The sequence below is a fragment of the Narcine bancroftii genome, chromosome 2, assembly GCF_036971445.1.
Source record: "Narcine bancroftii isolate sNarBan1 chromosome 2, sNarBan1.hap1, whole genome shotgun sequence".
NCBI lineage: Eukaryota > Metazoa > Chordata > Chondrichthyes > Torpediniformes > Narcinidae > Narcine > Narcine bancroftii.
Genome location: NC_091470.1, coordinates 156,413,511 through 156,435,529, shown reverse-complemented (window position 1 = coordinate 156,435,529; position 22,019 = coordinate 156,413,511). Strand labels below are relative to the sequence as shown.

Sequence of the window (22,019 nt, the reverse complement as noted above, 5' to 3'; positions counted from 1 at the left end):
AAAGAAATTAGAAGAATCTAATAAAAAAGTTAAAGAGACACAAGAGCTGTTAGCTCAGAAGATAGATATAATGGAAAATTATAATAGAAGAAATAATATAAAGATAGTGGAAGATGAAGAAGGCAAGAATATGAGAGAATTTATAAAAGATTGGATCCCCAGGGTCCTAGGAAGACCAGAATTACAGGAAGAAATGGAAATAGAAAGGGCACATAGAACATTAGCCCTGAAACCACAGCCACAACAAAAACCAAGATCTATTTTAGTAAAATTCTTAAGATATACAACAAGAGAAAATATATTGGAGAAAGCAATGACGAAAATAAGAAAAGACAAAAAGCCACTGGAATACAAAGGTCAAAAAAAATTTTTCTATCCAGACATAAGTTTTGAACTCCTGAAGAAGAGAAAGGAGTTGAATACAGCAAAAATGATCCTATGGAAAAAAGGATATAAATTTATGCTGAAGTACCCAGCAGTACTTAAAATAGTTATTCCAGGGCAGCAAAACAGACTATTCTCGGATCTGGAGGAAGCACGCAAATTTGCAGAACAACTACAAAACAGGCAGAGAGATAAAGACATGTAACGAGAGTAAAAATGACCACGAACTATATGTATGTGTGTATATGGGTATATATATAGATATATATATATAAATATGTGTGTGTGTGTATGTATATATCTGTGTACATGAGTGTATCTATTTAAGGGAAAATATATAGAGTATAGATAAGAATTAATAAGGGAATGAAAGGGAAGAGAGGAAGTAAGGAGGGAATTAAGAGAGTGACCTTTGTTATATATGAAAATTGAAATCTTTTCTGGGGGGGCTGGGTGGGGAGGAGTTATGGTCACTGCGAAATCAGTTGACGCTTGCGAGTGAATTCGCAAATCCAAATGGAGAGGGGAGATGTGGTTGCCCGACAAGGGATAAAGGGCAACTCAGGAAGGGGAGGGGATAGTGGAGTTAAAGAAATTTTAGATAGGAGAATAAGGGAAATGTTTGATGTTTTAGAAATGTTGTCTTATAAAGTGTTCAAAACAAGAAAGCAGAAATGGATAAGAAGGAAAGGTGATGATGAGGAAACGGAAAGGAAAGATAAACAAAGTATGAAATGGCTACGTTGAACTATATGACTTTAAATATTAACGGAATACATAACCAAATCAAAAGGAAGAAACTGCTAAATTTACTGAAAAAAGAAAAAATTGATATAGCATTCATGCAAGAAACACATTTAACTGAAATGGAGCACAAGAAATTAAAGAGAGATTGGATAGGACATGTAACAGCAACGTCATATAATTAAAAAGCTAGAGGAGTAGCTATATTAATCAGTAAAAATGTACCAATTAAAATAGAAGAGGAAATAATAGATCCAGGAGGGAGATATGTAATGATAAAATGTCAGATATATTCGGAGTTTTGGAATTTACTCAATGTATATTCACCTAACGAAAAAGATCAAAAATTTATGCAAGATATTTTTTTGAAGATAGCAGACACGCAAGGGAACATATTAATAGGAGGGGATTTCAACCTTAATTTGGATTCAAACATGGATAAAACGGGGAAAAAAATTAACAGAAAGAACAAAGTAACCAAATTTATAATTAAGTCGATGCAAGAAATGCAACTTTTGGATATATGGAGGAAACAACACCCAAAGGAAAAGGAATATTCATATTATTCGAGTAGACATAAAACATACTCAAGAATAGACCTATTCCTGATATCAGCTCGTATACAAGACAGAGTAAGAAAAACAGAATATAAAGCTAGAATATTATCGGACCACTCACCCCTGATATTGACAATAGAGTTAGAGGACATCCCTCCAAGAATGTATAGATGGAGATTAAACTCCATGCTACTTAAAAGGCAGGATTTTAGAGAATTCATTGAAAGACAAATTAAAATGTACTTTGAAATAAATACGGAATCAGTGAAAGATAAGTTTATACTATGGGATGCAATGAAAGCGTTCATTAGAGGGCAAATAATAAGTTATGTAACCAAGATGAAGAAGGACTACAATCAGGAAACAGAGCAGTTGGAAAGGGAAATAGTAAATATAGAAAAAGAATTAGCAATGAAGGAAGACACAACTAAAAGAAGAGAATTGGCAGATAAAAAAATAAAATATGAAACACTACAAACATATAAGGTGGAGAAGAACATAATGAAGACAAAACAGAAATATTATAAACTAGGAGAAAAAAATGCACAAAATTCTAGCATGGCAGCTTAAGACAGAACAAACTAAGAGAATGGTATTGGCATCAAGGAAAAAAGACAAACAAATCACATATAATCCAACGGAGATTAATGAAAACTTCAGAGAATTCTACGAACGATTATACCAAATTGAAAACGAAGGGAAAGAAGACAAAATAGATGAATTTTTAACTAAAATTGAATTTCCAAAATTACAAATAGAGGAACAAAATAAATTAACAGAACCATTTGAAATAGTAGAAATACAAGAGATAATAAAAAAACTACCAAATAATAAAACACCAGGAGAGGATGGATTCCCAATAGAATTCTATAAAACATTTAAAGATTTATTAATTCCTCCCCTCCTGGAAGTAATCAACCAGATTGATAAAACACAAAGCTTACCAGATTCATGCAAAACAGCAATAATTACAGTAATACCAAAGACAGGGAAAGATCCACTCGCACCAGCGTCATATAGACCAATATCTTTACTTAACACAGATTATAAGATAATAGCTAAACTATTAGCAAACAGATTAGCCGACTATGTACCTAAAATAGTAAATCTAGACCAAACTGGATTTATTAAAAAAAGACGAACAACAGACAATATTTGTAAATTTATTAACTTAATTCATGCAGTAGAAGGGAATAAAGCTCCAACAGTAGCAGTTGCTTTAGACGCAGAGAAGGCCTTTGTGACAGAGTAGAATGGAATTATTTATTCAAAGTAATACAAAAATTCAGTTTACCAGAGAAGTATATTAATTGGATTAAAGCATTATATAAGGGGCCATTGGCGAAAGTGACAGTAAATGGATATATATCAAAACAATTTAACTTAAGCAGATCAACAAGGCAGGGATGCCCACTATCACCCTTATTGTTCGCGTTAGCCATAGAACCACTAGCAGAATTGATAAGAACAGAAAATAAAATAAAATGGATAAAAATAAAAGACAAGGAATATAAAATCAGTTTATTTGCAGATGACATTATAGTATACTTAACAGAACCAGAAATATCAATAAAAGAATTACATAAGAAATTGAAGGAATATGGAGAAGTGTCGGGTTACAAGATTAACGCAAATAAAAGTGAAGCAATGCCAATGAATAATGCGGATTTCTCAAAATTTAAGAAAGAATCACCATTCAGATGGCAAATGCAAGCAATACGATACCTAGGTATACAAATAAATAAAAACCTCGGCCATCTATATAAACTCAATTATTATCCACTATTGAAAAAATTACAGGACGACTTAGAGCATTGGAAAGACTTACCACTAACACTAATAGGAAGGATAAACTGTATTAAAATGAACATTTTCCCAAGGATACAATACCTATTTCAGGCATTGCCAATACACTTGACGGAGAAATTCTTCAAGGAGTTAAAGAAAATAATAAGGAAATTTTTATGGAAAGGGGGGAAACCGAGGATAGCACTAGATAAATTAACAGAATGGTATAAACAAGGAGGCTTACAACTGCCAAACTTTAAAAATTATTATAGAGCCGCACAATTAAGATACCTATCAGATTTTTATCAAACAAGGGAAAAGCCAGATTGGACTAGATTAGAACTAGATAAAATAGGGGAGAAGATACCCGAACATATATTATATAAATGGGATGAAAAATTGGTACAACATAGGAATTCTCCAGTATTACATCATCTGCTCAATATTTGGAAGAAGATTCATGTAGAAAGGAATAAAACAAATTACCAATTACTAAAACTAATACTGACGCAAAATCAGCTAATCCCTTTTACAATAGATAAGCTTTCGTTTAGAGAATGGGAGAAAAAAGGGATCAAAAGAATAGAAAATTGTTTTTCAGGAAATAAATTACTATCCTTTGAACAAATGAAGGATAAATATAATATAACTCAAGATACAGTGTTGGCATACTACCAACTGAAATCCTACTTGAAGGACAAATTGGGAAGCAGTCTGAGGTTACCAGAGGGAAGTAATTTTGAATATGTGATTACAGATACAATGATAATCAAAAGATTTATAACAAATATGTATATTAAACTGCAAGAAAAGGAGAATGTGGAAACAAATGGTAAAACTAAACAAAAATGGGAACAAGATTTAAACATAAAGGTAAAGAAGGAAACATGGGAGAAGTTATGCTCTGGAACTATGAGAAATACAATAAACATGAGGTTACGTATGATACAATATAACTGGATACACAGGCTATACATTACACCTCAAAAGTTAAATAAATGGGACCCAACAGTATCTGACAGATGTTTTCATTGTAAAAGAGAAATGGGAACAACAATTCATGCAATCTGGACGTGTGAGAAAGTGAAAAAATTTTGGGAAGATCTAAACCAGATATTAAATAAAATTACAGAAAACAATATACCGAAAACCCCAGAGATCTTCCTCCTAAGTAACATAAAAATCAAAGAATTTGGACTTGATTTGGATGGTGCACAAAAAAAGATTTGTTAGGATAGCCCTAGCCGTAGCAAAAAAATGTATTATGTCAGCCTGGAAATTAGAAGATAACTTGAGGTTATGTATATAGAAATTAATAAATGTATTCCATTAGAAAAAATAACATATAATTTAAGAAATAATATTACAATATTTGAACAAATATGGGAGCCATACATGAAACACAATAGAGAAAACCTACCGGGGACATCTACCACCTAAAATGACAGAAGGAGAAAGAAATGAAAAGAATTGACTCAGTGGAATTTCTTGTTTATTTTTATTGAGTGACAACATTGTTTGACGGGTTTAATGTATCTTAGACTCTGTACTTTAAATGAATGGGAGGGGAGGTAGGGAGGGTGGGATGGGAAGAGGGAGGGGGGGAGAAAACAACACTATATTTGAAAAGGAAAATGTATGTATCTTGATCAATGTGGTTTATAGTGTGAAAAATAAAAAAATATATATGGAGGCGCCAGGACAGATCTTCAGAGATTTTAGGTTCTTCATTCAAATTACCAGAGGATATCCATTTTTTAAAGATAAAACTACAGGCCTCTTTATTAAGTAATATAACTTACAGAGGGGTTGGTGCAAGGACGCAGCCTTGCTTCACGCCGTTGTCAATGGAGAAGGGTTTGGAGAGCTCATTGCTGTATCTGACCCGGCCTTGTTGGTTTTCGTGCAGTTGGATAACCTTGTTGAGGAACTTTGGGGGGCATCCGAGGCGCTCTAGTATTTGCCAAAACCCTTTCCTGCTCACGATGTCAAAGGCTTTGGTGAGGTCAACTTTTCTTGGAGCTGTCTGAGGGCAAAGACCATGTCAGTAGTTCCTCTGTTTGCGCAAAAGCTGTCTCCGCTCCATCCTCAACATTCATTGGAATGACTTCATCACCAACATCGAAGTACTCGAGCTGGCAGAGTCCGCAAGCATCGAATCCATGCTGCTGAAGACCCAACTGCGCTGGGTGGGTCATGTCTCCAGAATGGAGGACCATCGCCTTCCCAAGATCGTGTTATATGGCGAGTTCCCCACTGGCCACCGAGATAGAGGTGCACCAAAGAAGAGGTAGAAGGACTGCTTAAAGAAATCTCTTGGTGCCTGCCACATTGACCACCGCCAGTGGGCTGATATCGCCTCAAACTGTGCATCTTGGCACCTCACAGTTCGGCGGGCAGAAATCTACTTTGAAGAAGACCGCAGAGCCTACCTCACTGACAAAAGACAAAGGAGGATAAACCCAACATCCAACCCCAACCAACCAATTTTCCCTTGCAACCGCTGCAACCGTGTCTGCCTGTCCCGCATCGGACTTGCAGCCGATGTCGACATACCCCTCCATAAATCTTTGTCCGTGAAGCCAAGCCAAAGAAGGAGAAGATAACTTACAGAGAGTTATTACTTACAGGGAGATATTCAGAAAGTCTCTACTTTGGTGTTTATGATTGCCTTGTTCTGGACGGTGCTGGGTTTCTCGTTTGAGCTGGTCTCATCCAACTCCTCTCCAGTGATTTAAGGGAGTTTTCCCTCCCTTAAATATGTTGCAATATATTACACTGAGAGCAGGTCATCATAAATACAATTATAATCCTTATAGATCTAATATATCCCATAAATGTTACATCCCTCCTTAAATAATGGGTGGCAAGTTGGTGTAGCAATTAGCACAACAACTTTACAGCGGGTTTGAATTCCACGCTGTCTGAAAGGAGTGTGTATGTTCTCCCTGTGTCTGCGTGGGTTTCCTCCGGGTGCTCTGTTTCCTCCCACCATCTGGGGGTGTAGGTTAATTGGGTGTGAATTGGGCACCATAGATTCATGGGCCAAAATGACCTGTTACTGTGCTGTATGTCTAAATTTAAAAAATTTAAAAATTAATATAATGAAAACCTGGGAGTCCATAATACTTGTGGAATCTTGTCCCACCTTTGACCTCACACTTCACTGCAGTGCATTTCCTTTCAGCTGACAATCCAGATCTTAAGCCTGGCTTTAGACAGTTCCTCATGTTATCACCATGAAGATTACACTGCTCTTCCCTCTACCACCTCCCTCCCATGTCCGTGGCAGTTCTAGGCTCTGCTCTTCAAACATGGTGTCTTGGCTGGGATGAATGCCCAGACTGTGACTGTCACCTTGTACATCGTGAGTTTAATTGGTATTAATGCCGCATTTTGGAAAGTATTCGCTTTTAAGTCACTTTGCTGTGCACCTCACCTTTGACTGAATGGAAACAATAGCTCCCATCAATGGTAGGACTCTTGCATCTCGGTGTCTTTTGCCCCTTTACTGCATAGATTGCAGTCACATGATCAGTCTGTTATCGCTGTCTTACAAAAACAACTCGTTCCCTAAATCAAGAGTAACTTCTCCTTTAATGAGTGCATTATTGTTGGTTTTATATCTATATCTATTTATATATTTTGTATTTATTTCTATATATCTATTTTTATATTTAAACATCCAGCACGGTAATGGGCCCTTCTGACCCACAAGCCTGTGCCACACAATTGCACCTAATTGACCTATGACCCCCCTGTATGTTTTTTTTGAAGGGTGGGAGGACACCGGAGAGCCCGAAGAAAACCCACACAGACATGGGGAGAGCATACAAACTCCTTACAAACAGTGCGTCGCTGATGCTGTACCAGCTTTGCACTGATCGCTACATTAATTGTGTTGCCCAAAATGTTTTAATACAATGTACAGCAGGAGGCCATTCTTCTTGAGAAGCAGTCATACTTAGTCACACACAAAGTATTGCTTTTGTGCAGGTGTAAAGGCCATGGGCAGAAATTAATCAAGAATGGATCAACAACACAGGATGTAGAATGCGGCTCCTCCGAGTATAGTCCAACGACCCCCAGCAAAGGATTTCTCTTCACTTCTGTGCCCACCTATAGTACTACATTGCTAAGAATTAAAACTGATGATTCAGTAACAACAGGTAAACCAGGTAAGGTTTGTTTACTAACTTGTTCTTTCTTTTTCAATATTTTTATTCAAATAGAAGTTCCATTTTGAAAAATACAGAGTACATAAGGATACATATTAAAGGTCGAAAAAGATACATTACACTTAGATCATACCAGTTCATTCAGAGAACCCCACATTCTCAATTGAACACATTATATTACAGTAATATTTTATTATTTAAAAAAAAATCTAAACCCACTACCAAAAACAAAGCTGTATGGCAAGGAGAGTGTGATAGTACAGATTCTATCACCAATGTGTATATGTACAGATGGTAGTGTAGGATGACTGTGATTGGCTGAGAGCGTAGCCACACCTACTGGCAGGTCTTAAAGGATTGCTCCTAGCCAGACCAGGTCATTCTGGACTGGTCGACCTACTTGTGATATGGGGGAAATTTTAAATGATTTCTTTTCCTCGGTATTCACTAGGGGAAAAAAAAATTGTACCAGTTGAAGTAAAGAAAAATAGTGGGGAGGTCATGAATCAGATAAGGATAACTGAGGAGGTAGTGATGGCAGTGTTAAAAAAGATAAAGGTGGACAAATCTCCGGGTCTGGACAATGTATTCCCAAGGACACTCAGGAAGACTAGTGTACAGATAGTGGGGCCATTAACAGAGATATTTAGGATGTCACTGGTCACGGGGGTAGTGCCAGAGGATTGGAGGGTGGCTCATGTTGTTCCGCTGTTTAAGAAAGGGTCCAAATGTAAGCCAGGAAATTATAGACCTGTGAGTCTGACGTCTGTGGTGGGTAAGTTGATGGAAAGTGTTCTGAGGGATGGCATTTACAAATATTTGGAAGAACAGGGATTGATAGGAAGTAGTCAGCATGGTTTTGTCAGGGGTAGATCATGCTTAACAAACCTTAAGAGTTTTTTGAGGGGGTTACAAAAAAGATTGATGAAGGGAAGGCTGTGGATGTTGTCTATTTAGACTTTAGTAAAGCTTTTGACAAAGTTCCCCACAGGAGGTTAGGAGGCATTAGGTATAAATAAGGAGGTAGTGAAATGGATTCAGCAATGGTTGGATGGGAGGTGTCAGAGAGTACTGGTAGAAAATTGTTTGTCAAATTGGAGGCCGGTGACTAGTGGAGTTCCTCAGAGATCGATCCTGGGTCCACTATTGTTTGTTATATATATTAACGATCTGGAAGAAGGGGTGGTGAATTGGATAAGTAAGTTTGCAGATGATACAAAGATTGGTGGTATTGTGGACAGTGAGGAAGATTACCGTAGCTTAAAAAGAGATATAGGAAAGCTAGAGGAGTGGGCTGAGAAATGGCTGATGGAATTTAATATGGATAAGTGTAAAGTGTTGCATTTTGGAAAGGCAAATCTAAATAGGGGTCATATACATTGAATGGTAGACAATTGAGGAGTACAGAACAACAAAGGGATTTAGGAGTTATGGTAAATAGTACCCTCAAAGTTGATACTCAGGTAGATAGAGTGGTGAAGAAGGCATTTGGAATGTTGGCCTTCATAAATCAGAGTATTGAATTCAAGAGTTGGGATGTTATGATGAAATTGTACAAAGCATTGGTGAGGCCAAGTTTGGAATACTGTATGCAGTTTGAATTATAGGAAGGATATAAACAAAATAGAGAGAGTGCAGAGAAGGTTCACAAGAATGTTGACAGGATGTCAGGGTTTGAGTTACAGAGAAAGGTTGAGCAGCCTGGGGCTTTTTTCTCTGGAGTGTAGAAGATTGAGGGGGGATTTGATGAAGGTGTTCAAGATTTTAAAAGGGACAGAGAGAGTCAACGTGGATAGGCTTTTTCAATTAAGAGAGGGGGATATTCAAACCAGAGGCCATGGCTTGAGATTGCAGGGGGAAAATTATAAGGGGAACATGAGGGGAAATTTCTTCACGCAAAGGGTGGTTGGGATGTGGAATAAGCTTCCGGCAGAGGTGGTTGAAGCAAGGACGTTATTTACATTTAAGGAAAGACTGGATAATTACATGGAGGGGAGACGATTGGAGGAGTATGGACCAGTGGGACTAGGAGTGTGGGGATTTGTTCCGGCATGGACTAGTAGGGCCAGACTGGCCTGTTCTGTGCTGTATATGGTTACATGGTTAAGGCATGTTGATGCACCAAGGTGCCTTGGGATTCGTTCATAGTTCCCTTGAAGTGGCAGCATAGGGCTGATAGGATGGAGAAGAAGGTGTATTTGAATTTGTCTAGAAAGATGCACATTTAAAAGTTGGGACATTACATTGCAACTTTACAAAGCATTGGTTGGACTGCCCTTGGAGTATTTTGTGCAATTCTGGTCTCCACACTATTAGAAGAATGTGGCTGTGCTGCTGAATGCAGAAGAGATTGACGAGGATGTTGCCTGGGTTGGAAAACTAGTTATGGGGAGCCACTGGTTTAGCTGGAGTTGTTTTCCATGGAGACAAGGAGCCTGATGGAGGTCTGTAAAGTTATCTGAGTTATAGATAGGGTAGTCAGAACCTTTTCCCCATGGTAGGGGTATCAAAAAGAGGTGACAATTTTAAGATGAGAGGGAATTATTTTAACAGCAAAAGTTCTTTTTTTGTACACCAAGAGTGGTTGATCTCTGGAAGTCAGAGGATTGAGATTCAATCAATTCATCTGAGAAACAGACACTTAAAAGGCAAGGTGTAGAAGGAGTGGACCTGATGCAGGGAAAAGGGTCAGCATGGGCATGGAGGGACTGAATGACCTGTGCCTCTGCTGTACAACTCTATGCACAAAGTCTCAACTTGTTTGTTGCCTCAGTGTGTTAATATTGCCTTTGTCTCTTTAGCCTTGATGAAAAACAACCTATTGTTCGCCTGTGTCATCATTGTGGCAGCTGTGGTGCTCATCCTGGTCGTGCTGAAGAACATGAAGAACTGTCCAGAGGGAAACCAAGGTGAGATGATTAGAAACTTTGAAAAGGATCCTTTCCTTAATTTTCACTGCTCATATTGCTTTGAGGTTTGTATATGTAAATAAAACGAGAAGTGGTGACAAAAGTGGCCAAATTCTGGGTACATGAGAAGGTTTCCATGGATGTAGGATGACATTAAAGCCTATTGTTTAGTCTGAGATAATGGGATGCTCAGTTGCTCAACTAATTCCAAAATGACAAAAGACACTGCAGATGGTAAAGCGATGGATGTGGGGTATATGGATTTTAGTAAGGGTCCCCAGTGGTAGGTTCATTCAGAAAATCATGAGACAAGAGATCCACGGAACCTTGGCTGCTTGGAATTTGGAAATGGCTTGGCTGCAGAGGCAGAGGGTGATAATAGATGGAATGTATTCTGACTGTAGGTCAGTGCCTGGTGGTATTCTGCAGTGAATTGTTCCAGGATCCCTACATTTTATAAATGGTTTTGACAAAGAAGTGGGAAGTGGATAGTGGAGAAGGTGGTTGTGGATATAGACAGGATGCAGATTTGGGCAGAGAAATGGCAGCTAGGAGTTCATTCTATATCAATGTGAAGTGATGCACGTGAAGATTGAACATGAAGGCGGAGTATGTGGTTAATGGCAGTGAGGAGGAATAGAGGGATCTTGGGGACCAGGTCCATAGATCCCACAATTTTGTTGGGGAAGTTAAGAAGGCATATAGTGCGCCAGCCTTCATTAGTCATGGAATTAAGTTCAAGATTCATGAGGTAATGTTGCATTGGATATTTAAAAGACTCTTAGATAAATTAGAGGGTTATGGGTGTGAGGGAGGGAAAGAATAGATTGTTGTGGAGTCAGTGTAGGTCGGCACAACTTCGTGGCCTGAAGGGCCTGTGTGGTGCTGTAATGTTCCATGCTCGATGTAACGCTCTACCTGCTTTTTCCGTTAGGATCTACATTTCAAGGTACAGTATGTTTGAAACCTGACTTTCATCAAAACATGTTCTGTATTCGCTGGTCACAGTTTTCATTACAAGTAACAACTAATTTGAGAACAAAGACTATTTTGTGAAGTTTTCATTGGTAACAAATTGAAAGTCACATCTTGTAGTTAATGTGGAATTTTTCAGGGTTAAAAGACTGTTTCAAGGACAGAAATTACAGAGAACATCAAGTTCCTGTTCAGGAAGAATTCAAGGACTTCACATCAGTGCAAGTAAAAAACTGATCTATTTTCAGCCTGGACAATCCTTGAAAGATTTCAAGTTTAAAAGTGAATGCTTTTTCCTGGACTAAAATGCAAATATGAAGAAATCTGCCTACCCAGGGACTGTGATGCATCACTTCTCATCAGACCTCATTAGAAATAAGGATTATACATATTTTTCTAAACTACTGCCAAGAACTTATCCGAATTTTCGCAGCGGTGAAGAGCTCACAGATTTACTTCAGTTTTTTTTGTCTCTTATTCCAGTAGATTGAAAACCATTTCAGTTCATGAATTTTAAATCTTTCTCTCTGGTCGTAGAAAAGAAGCACAAAATTTGACCTAATAGCCATCTCTTCCTGAAAAGGTGACCTCGGGTCTAATTTTGTCATGCCGCTTATGAGATGGCTAAGATATTCTATTTTTTATTAAATAATAAATTTAAGAATTTTTCAGCAAATGTGAACCTTTGAGGTTTGCTTCACTTAGAAGGTTGCACTTTTTTTTCTGGCAATTACACTTGCAGTCCTTAAATGAATAAATCAGTATTACCTTTTTCCAATCTGACAGAAAATTCTGATGTACAGAGAAACCCATCAGGATGCTTAGATGATGGCTCTAGTTTTATTTATTTTCCTTTTCCAAGACGCGTGGTGTATAGTTCTGAAACTCATCTATACTACCAGGTCTAGTCCCACAGCCTGTGCTCCATCCATTGCTGTTAGCTATTTCCTGATATCATAAAGAGAATTACATTTCTGAAGCCAGGCTTCTGTGAAGTTGTGATAATCTTTGACTCCATGTCCCTGTTTTCAGGGAAAACCAACAAGCTCATATGCTCTGTGTCCCCGTTTTCCGGGACTGGTTTTATACCCATTCGCCAGCTGGTTGTACTAGTATTCATACTGTAGTTTAACCATGGACCCCATCCAGAGTATACATTATGAAAGGTTAAAAATGGCTCGAGTCCAAAGGGTTAATACTAACTTGTCATTGTTGATGACAGATGAATCTTAGAACTTCCTTCTTCCATTAGCTGTTTAATTGTCTGTCACTAGTTATGGATAAAGAAGACAGCAGTGTCCAGCCACAATTTGATCCTTATGGGAATGCTCACTGTGTCTGTAATTTGCTAGTTTTGTTATTTAGTGCATGGGTAGAGTTTCAGCAGGAAGATGCCCATTTCTATGTTTGCCTGGCACTGGTCCAAGCAAGCCTTCTCACTATTATTAAAATAAAGGATATTCCAGGCCACAAGGTCATGGATTGAAGTGAAAACCATTTTGGTTGTTGTTGGTGGTCCTTAATGCCTCAGGATTTCCTAGTTTTGAATGGCCATACTTGTTTATCAACTTAGCATTGTAATGCCACCCACTGCAATGGATGGTATCTCCATTGTGAAGATGAGACAGCCTCCACAAGGACATTGGTCATTCCTATCAATGTTGTCGTGGGCAGATGCATCTGCAACAGGCAGATTAGTGAGGAAGAGCCTTTTCTCCTGTTGGTTTGTTCCCTTCCTGCCAAACCAAGTCTGGCCGCTTTGTTCTTCAATGAGCTCTAGGCCGGCAATGGCCACCCTCAGTGGCAGCCATTCACATTCCCACCCAGAGTACATGCTGTCTATGTCTTTGCTACTTTAGTGATGTTTCCAAGAATTGTCCATTCATTTCCTGAGGGAGTTCAATGTATGGTAAGGAGAAGTTTTCCTTACCAAGTTCAACCTGATGGCACGAGACATCATGGAGTCTGGACTCTATTTGAGGACTTCAAGAGGCACTCAGTCCTGCTGTGAACCGGTGCTGCCACCTCTGTTGCGTCCATTTTGGCCTCTTGGCACCACCTACCAACAGACTGTGATGAGAACTCTGGGATGTTGTCTCGAAGATATGATTCTGAGAAGAATACATTTTTAAAATTTAGACAAAACCACACGGTAATATGCCCTTATGAGCCTGTGTCGCCCACAAATACACGTTAATTATCATCAGAATCTATTGTATTGAACATGTTATAAAATGTTGTTTTGTGACAGAATCACAGTCTACACCAACCACCTTTTAAAATAAATAAAAATAGTGCAAGGAAAAGAAACAAAAATCAAAGTAAGGCAGTGTCTGTGGTTCAGGAATCTGATGGCAGAAGGGAAAAAGCTGTCCTTGTGCCGCTGAGTGCTCATCTTCAGGCTCCTGTACCTTTATCCCGATGGTAGCAGAGTGAAGAGGACATGGCCTGGCTGCCTGGGTGGTGGGGATCCTTGAGGTTTGAGGTTGCTATCTTAAGACATGGCCTCTTGTAGATGTCTTCAGTTGAGTGATGACTCGTGTCTGATGTTGCAGGCCCACTTAACAACCCTCTAGATGTGAGATAACATAAACTCCATCACCAGCAGTTGCTGGAGAGCTTAGTTCCTTTTTTGGATTGCCACTGGGTGTTTGTCAGCTTTTAGCTTGCGGAAAAAGTTGCAAAAGATCAGTATCAGTGATTAAAGTATAGAGATAATGCCTACCACACTCTGTAGGAATTGGATATCACTTTGCTTCCATTTCCTGCACAACTTTCAATGTGAAACTATGGTTAACAATAATCTGTACTTAAATCTGAACTATTCATCCCCTTTTAGTTTGAATTCCTGCTCGATACAAAAGCACTCTCACACAATTCTTACCTCACTCCATTGTCAGCCCTTTGCTCAAGTGGATAATCTCCTATCACTGCCCTTCTCGTTACAAACCAACTTCCTCTGTTCTGGTCAGCACTTAACTGACCTCTGTGGAGAACTGCCAATTTAGTACCTGCTGGACAAAATTTACACTTCAGTTCAAGAGAGTAAAGGAAGCCTATCACAAGGTTCTGTTTGAACTACTCACTATCTGCTGAACAGAAAAGGTCACGTGGCTCTTGCAAGATAAAGAGGAGTAACCTATATGATCAACCAGAATGTTATAATGCCACCTGGATGGTACACAAAAAAACAAACCCTTTCACTATATCTGTGTACACATGACAAAAAAAAACCCAAACTAATGCTAGCTTGCTGGGCAGAAGTTGCCACACGTCAATAAACAGTTCACATAAATAAGAAGTCAGTCCTTTTAAAAAAAAAGGTTAAACTTATTCTGAAAGGTGAAATGGATTGAGGGATGTGCAAACCATTGGGGGGGGGAGGGGGGGGGGATGGCTCAGCGGCCAGAACCTCGTTCTGGTAAAGGGTCCCAGCACAAAACATTTACTGACCATTTCTCTCCGTGGATGCGGCCTAACCCGCTGAGTTCTAACCACGTCTCATTGTTTGCTCATACATTCCACCATCTGTAGTTATTCGGTTTCTTCAATCGGCAGTGTTTGGTGAGCAAGGACTTTGCTGATGGAGGTGCTTTTATTTCCAGCTCTCTCATGAAGTGCTGACCACCCCCTTTCCCACCTCCCTCCCTGACCCCATCCTCACAGTGCAATCAAAGACCAAGCCAACAGTAATGATCCTTTGAAGATATTTCATTGGATACATGGTGGCATTTTAAGCATATAGCAAAATGCCCAGTATCAATAATTCAACCGGCAAGAAAAGGAAATAAATAAATTTTATGATAAATAGGAATAAAAATGTAAATTAAAGTTTAAAATTGTAAAAAGAATTGTTTTCCAAAGCAACACACGACCCTTGGTGAAGAAGATGGGAGCAAACATTCAGCCAGCGGAGTGCCCCAGTTGTGCCCTGCCCACTGTAGCTGTTTGAATAAAGTTGCATTTAAATAAAATGGCAGTGCCCAGAATGAAGAGCTGGCCGATGCCATTCGTGCCATGCCTGCACCAGCACTACAATACTGATTATTTTTTTCAGATTCTTTACATTTTGCACTCTCTTTTGCCTGTTACACTGTTTATACTTAATGCAGTTAAGCATTGTAAGGGTGTGTCTCAGGCAACCAGAAATCCACTGATCCAGCATCTGCAATCCCGTAGGAATACTGGAGATTTTACATTAATTAGAATAATGTAATAGAATGCTGGACTAAGTTTAGTGGCAACACGGAATACAAACTCTCGACTTTTAACATGCTTGTATTTGTTAATATAAAGCACTTTTTGTTGACCAGGAAACCGTTTCTCTCAAAGCCAAAGTAATGCTTTGATACGTGGAAGAGAATTCTTTATAATTTATATTGGTGTCCTTTTGTCAGATGCATTCTGTTTTTGCAATGGATAAATACTTTTGATAAAAATAAAGGCTACTAAATGCATGTTGCATATTGAACGAACAATATATCAGTACAAAAAAAAGTGAGAATCAGGTTTTTAACCTTGCACCCTTGGTTAAGAGTGTGGGGAGAGTAGGGTTCAAGCATGTGCAGGAAGAATAGTGGGAAGAAAACAGTTTGAATCTGAATCTCAGGAATCGTAAGAAGTCAGCAGATATTATAATTCAGATCATGAAAACAGATTCACATTAAGGAAGGAGGCTATTTAGGCCTTTAAGTCCATACCCCCTCTACATTAGACAGTCCTACATCTTCTCTCTTTATGGATATTTATGCTGTAATTCACTTCCGCTTCTAACCCTGGCATCCACTCCAGACCCTAATCACTGGATGTGTGAGGCATTTCTCTTCATGTCAAATTTTGCTTTTGGTATCACCCTCATTTCAGTGCCACTGGTGTTTCACCCTTCCTCCAACAGGAACAGCCTCTATCTACTCCGTCCGATCCAGAAATTGCTTTGCCCATTTCAATGTACACTCTCCTCCAGATCACTCTGTCCTTCTACTGCTTTGGAACAGTGGCCTCAGGAAACAACACAAGCTTCTCATTAACAAAATGTAATTTGTATCTCGTATATTTTATCTGCCACCAGTTCCAAGAGCCTGTCTTCATCTCCTGTGTGACCACTACCATACTTACAGTTCACACTCCAAGTTTAATGTCATCAGCAAATTTAAAAATTTAACTAAGTCAAATCAGAACCATAAATATATTAAGAAAAGCCACGGTCCTGGTACCGACTCTTGGGATCTTTACTGTACACTTGTCTCCAGACCAAAACCTTTCACTACTACTCTTTCCAATTATTTAGCCAATTTAATATCCATGCTGCTATGGCCATTTTTATGCCATGGGCTTCAATCTTAATGACATCTACTATGTGTCGGGTCATCCAAATTTCCCTCATCCACCTTTTCTGTTACTTCATCAGAAAACAACTATCAAGTGAATGAGACAATGAATCATCTTTAACCAATCTATGCTGACTTTCTCTAATCAAGTCAAGTTTATTATCATCTGATTGTTCTTTGGCTTGGCTTCGCGGACGAAGATTTATGGAGGGGGTAAAAAAGTCCACGTCAGCTGCAGGCTCGTTTGTGGCTGACCAGTCCGATGCGGGACAGGCAGACACGATTGCAGCGGTTGCAAGGGAAAATTGGTTGGTTGGGGTTGGGTGTTGGGTTTTTCCTCCTTTGCCTTTTGTCAGTGAGGTGGGCTCTGCGGTCTTCTTCAAAGGAGGCTGCTGCCCGCCAAACTGTGAGGCGCCAAGATGCACGGTTTGAGGCGTTATCAGCCCACTGGCGGTGGTCAATGTGGCAGGCACCAAGAGATTTCTTTAGGCAGTCCTTGTACCTTTTCTTTGGTGCACCTCTGTCACGGTGGCCAGTGGAGAGCTCGCCATATAATACGATCTTGGGAAGGCGATGGTCCTCCATTCTGGAGACGTGACCCATCCAGCGCAGCTGGATCTTCAGCAGCGTGGACTCGATGCTGTCGACCTCTGCCATCTCGAGTACCTCGACGTTAGGGGTGTGAGCGCTCCAATGGATGTTGAGGATGGAGCGGAGACAGCGCTGGTGGAAGCGTTCTAGGAGCCGTAGGTGGTGCCGGTAGAGGACCCATGATTCGGAGCCGAACAGGAGTGTGGGTATGACAACGGCTCTGTATACGCTTATCTTTGTGAGGTTTTTCAGTTGGTTGTTTTTCCAGACTCTTTTGTGTAGTCTTCCAAAGGCGCTATTTGCCTTGGCGAGTCTGTTGTCTATCTCATTGTCGATCCTTGCATCTGATGAAATGGTGCAGCCGAGATAGGTAAACTGGTTGACCGTTTTGAGTTTTGTGTGCCCGATGGAGATGTGGGGGGGCTGGTAGTCATGGTGGGGAGCTGGCTGATGGAGGACCTCAGTTTTCTTCAGGCTGACTTCCAGGCCAAACATTTTGGCAGTTTCCGCAAAGCAGGACATCAAGCGCTGAAGAGCTGGCTCTGAATGGGCAACTAAAGCGGCATCATCTGATTGTACAACCCGACAAAACAGCAATCTCTGGTCCTCGGTGCAAAACATGCAGACACACAACCAGACATAACACACATACAGGCAATTAATACATGTGTAGGACAAGTATTTTATCTTTAAATATAAATAAATATTGTTTCAGATGGTTAATGTGAGCAATTCCTTTGGTCATTCAGTGTTCTCACTGCCCGTGGGAAGAAACTGTTCCTCAGCCTGGTGGTACTGGTTCTGATCCTCCTGTATCTGATACTCTTTCCCGATGCAGCAGCTGAAAGATGCTGTGTGCGGGGTGAAAGGGGTCCTCGTGCATCCTATTCGGACAACGATCCCAGTAGATCACATTGATGGGGCGGGGTGGTGGGGGAAGACTCCAGTGATCCTCTCTGTCCTATGGATTCAGCCTGATGTAATTGACTGCTAAAACTCTCCCGATTATTGCTGATAAGTTTTCTGTGATGCTTTTTGACACCAATCTATCCAAAAATCCATTGAATTGTTTTGAGTGGTTGCAGCCACCAAGCCTCCAGTTTTCTTGGGTTGATCACTCCAAAGATTCTGGGTGAGGGGGTGAGGGAAAACGTCTCATCTCACTCTGAATGGTCAGGCCCCTAAATGGAGTCCATTAAACTCGATTCAACATTGGCTCAAAGAAGACAGAGGGGAGTGGGAAAGAGCATTTTCTTCTGATTAGAGGTGTGTGACCAATAATGCTTCCACAATTATCTGTTGCTCATGAGATGAAAACATAAGCGATCTAGCCAGTAAATTTATAAGAAAATTGGTGGCATTGTAGATGGTGAAGGAAGATTGTCAAAGGATTCAGCAGGATGTAGATCAGTTGGAAATTTGGGCAAAGAAATGGCAGATGGGGTTGTTTAATCTGGACAAGTGTGAGGTGTTTCATTTTGAGGGAAATTATACAATAAAAGGCAGGACAATTAGAAGCACTGATGTATAGTGGGATCTTGGGATGCAAGTCGACCGCAACACACAAAAATGTGTGTTCTGTGGCAAAATTAGTGGATAAAATGATAAAGGGACCTCCAGATTTCTTGGCTTCACCTATAGGATGTGGGTTATAAAAGCTGCATAACACTGAGGCCACATTTGGAGTGTACTTCTGGGAAAACCTTGGCGAGGATACAGAAGAGATTCATCAAAATGCCTGGAGTGTATCAGCGATAAGGAGAGAATGGTTAAGCTTAGATAGTTTTTTGCTAGAGAATCAGAGGGTCAATTTGATGCAAATATGCAAAATTTATTCAGCATTGATAGAATCGATACGGTTTTTCTTACGTTGATGGGTCAAATACTAGAGGGCAGAGTTTAAAGGTGAGCAGCAAAAATTTAAAGATGTGGAAGGAAAGTTTATTGTTTGCAGAGAGGATAGTAGGTACCTGGAACATACAGCCAGTGGGGTAGATAGAAGCATATACAATAGTGACATTTTAAGAAGCATTTAGCAGGTACATGGTAACAGGGAATTAGGCCAATAGAGACCATGTGGGCAGATGGGATTAATTTAGATTGGCATTTGGACAGATATGGTGGCCAAAGGGCTTACTCCTGCACAGTTCCGAATACCCTATCCTTAATCTAGCTTGTCAAGCTTTGTAACATTTTTGTAGGCTTCAGTAGGATCTATTTGTTCTTAATTCCAGCCCCAGTCTGCTTAATCACTCCTCATGGAACAATATCCCTATCCTAGAGATCAAACTGTTGACTCTTTGTTTAATTTTCTGTATTGGAAGTATAGCTTCCTCAAGATGGAGGGAGCAGTCCTGGACACATTCCAGCACAGTTTCTTTTATTGTAAAACAGCTACCACCCAATGCGTCCTATCCACTCCACGCCCTCCACAAATACGTCAAATCCATCTTCAATTTGATTTTACTTTGGTCGACAAATCACCAATTCCAACAAGTCAATTGCACACATCAATATCACATCATAGTGCAAAGCTACTATCCCCTGTACAAGTGATGATGTGATCTTGAACAGCTCAAAATTAGTATCTTTGCTGTCCACATTGAATTACTGGAAAATTAGCTATAATAGTGAAAATATGACTGTAGGAGTTTAGAGAAGAAAGTACAGAGTACTTCAGCAGTTCTACTGTGCCACCCACATTCAAAAATGTGGAAAGTTTGTGTATATATTCAAAAGGAATATCCAATATATATCGAAAATATTAGCATTGAAAAATGTCAGTTCTGTGACTTTCAATGGGAAATTTTCACACTACTACCAGCTTCTGAGGAAACTGGGTCCAATTACTGCTAGACAGTAGGTGTATTCGTGAGTAAAGGAAAGTTTCAGTCAAACTGTTGTTACAGAGTTCTATGTTGTGTATTGGCCTATGTGTTGTGGTTTTATGTTAAAAAATGACAGTTTGCCTCAGAGATCCAAGGTGAAGGTGGACTGCTGAAAGAGTGGGAGACGGACTGAGCATGTGCGGAAAATGATCTAAAAATTTCTGGACTTAGACGGTGCTGTGGAGTGGAAGAAGGCCCAGATCATGAGTTATGTTCTGGAGCACAGTTTAGAATGTTGGGATTTCAAAAAGGATGAACATTCCAAAGGCAGCCAGAAGGATCCAGACCAAGCCAGTGGTTCCTCTCTCTGCAAGCAACACAAGACAACTACAAATTTTGTGCTCTCTCTTTCTCAAAGATCTTTTGACTTCAGTTTACCAAATAAACTGAATTTCGTTTATGATCTTTGCTTCAGTTGAGATCGAAGTTTTGTGAGTCTTGTGTCGAAGTTTTTTCTGTGGGCTGGTTGGAAATATAACTTAGACTTTAATTACATATGTTATATTTAGGCTGGGGAATTTATTAGTTTTACACTGTTATATGTCGGACTCTGGCTTTACCTTACCCTCAATTTAGTTTATGTCTCGTCTGAGTCCAGCGTGCTCGTTGAATGAAGTGATAGGAGAAGGTATTCGGTTCAACAATCAGTTTATTATACAGCACAAGAATAAAACTTAACAGAGCTCTGGGTCAGTCGTTAGTTCATAGGTCACCTGCACAGTGAGCTATTCCCCAAGACTGACCCCTATTATCCAGTCTGCTCAGTTTATATAGCTACAATTTACCATACAGAACAAAAGTTGGCTTCCTTTGCTAGATTTTTACATAAAGTATATTTTTACATAAAGTCCTCTACCGGCACCACCTATGGCTCCTAGAACGCTTCCACCAGCGTTGTCTCCGCTCCATCCTCAACATCCATTGGAGCGCTTTCATCCCTAACGTCGAAGTACTCGAGATGGCAGAGGTCGACAGCATCGAGTCCACGCTGCTGAAGATCCAGCTGCGCTGGATGGGTCACGTCTCCAGAATGGAGGACCATCGCCTTCCCAAGATCGTGTTATATGGCGAGCTCTCCACTGGCCACCGTGACAGAGGTGCACCAAAGAAAAGGTACAAGGACTGCCTAAAGAAATCTCTTGGTGCCTGCCACATTGACCATCGCCAGTGGGCTGATAACGCCTCAAACTGTGCATCTTGGCGCCTCACAGTTTGGCGGGCAGCAACCTCCTTTGAAGAAGACCGCAGAGCCCACCTCACTGACAAAAGGCAAAGGAGGAAAAACCCAACACCCAACCCCAACCAACCAATTTTCCCCTGCAGCCGCTGCAACCGTGTCTGCCTGTCCCGCATCGGACTTGTGAGCCACAAACGAGCCTGCAGCTGACGTGGACTTTTACCCCCTCCATAAATTTTCGTCCGCGAAGCCAAGCCAAAGATCACCAGCAATTTCCTTATTCTACAGTTTATCTTGGGTGTAGACCTCTTATCTTAAATCTTCCAGATCAGACCATCCTATTGTTTTGACCAGAAATCAATTCCTGCCCCAGATATTTCCAATCATCGTTCTGTTCCTGTCTGGCCAATGTCTTCTGTTCTCCTTAACACCTCCTCATGCCTTAATCTTCTTCCTAGACTGGCTTTCCATTCCCTTTGTTTCTTACAGGATATTCTTTGT

General features: G+C 40.0%; 1 protein-coding gene across 1 annotated transcript in view; it reads left to right on the top strand.

The window, feature by feature from the left end:
• LOC138754464 (tumor necrosis factor receptor superfamily member 5-like) overlaps window positions 1–13,420 on the top strand; it is a 63,229-nt gene extending 49,809 nt beyond the window's left edge. The window contains exons 5-7 of the mRNA XM_069918765.1: window positions 7,470–7,651; window positions 10,453–10,560; window positions 11,675–13,420. Coding sequence (XP_069774866.1) covers window positions 7,470–7,651; window positions 10,453–10,560; window positions 11,675–11,772 — 388 coding nt within the window. The 3' untranslated portion in view covers window positions 11,773–13,420. The remainder of the gene's footprint in view (window positions 1–7,469; window positions 7,652–10,452; window positions 10,561–11,674) is intronic.
• The last annotated feature ends 8,599 nt before the right edge of the window (window positions 13,421–22,019 follow it).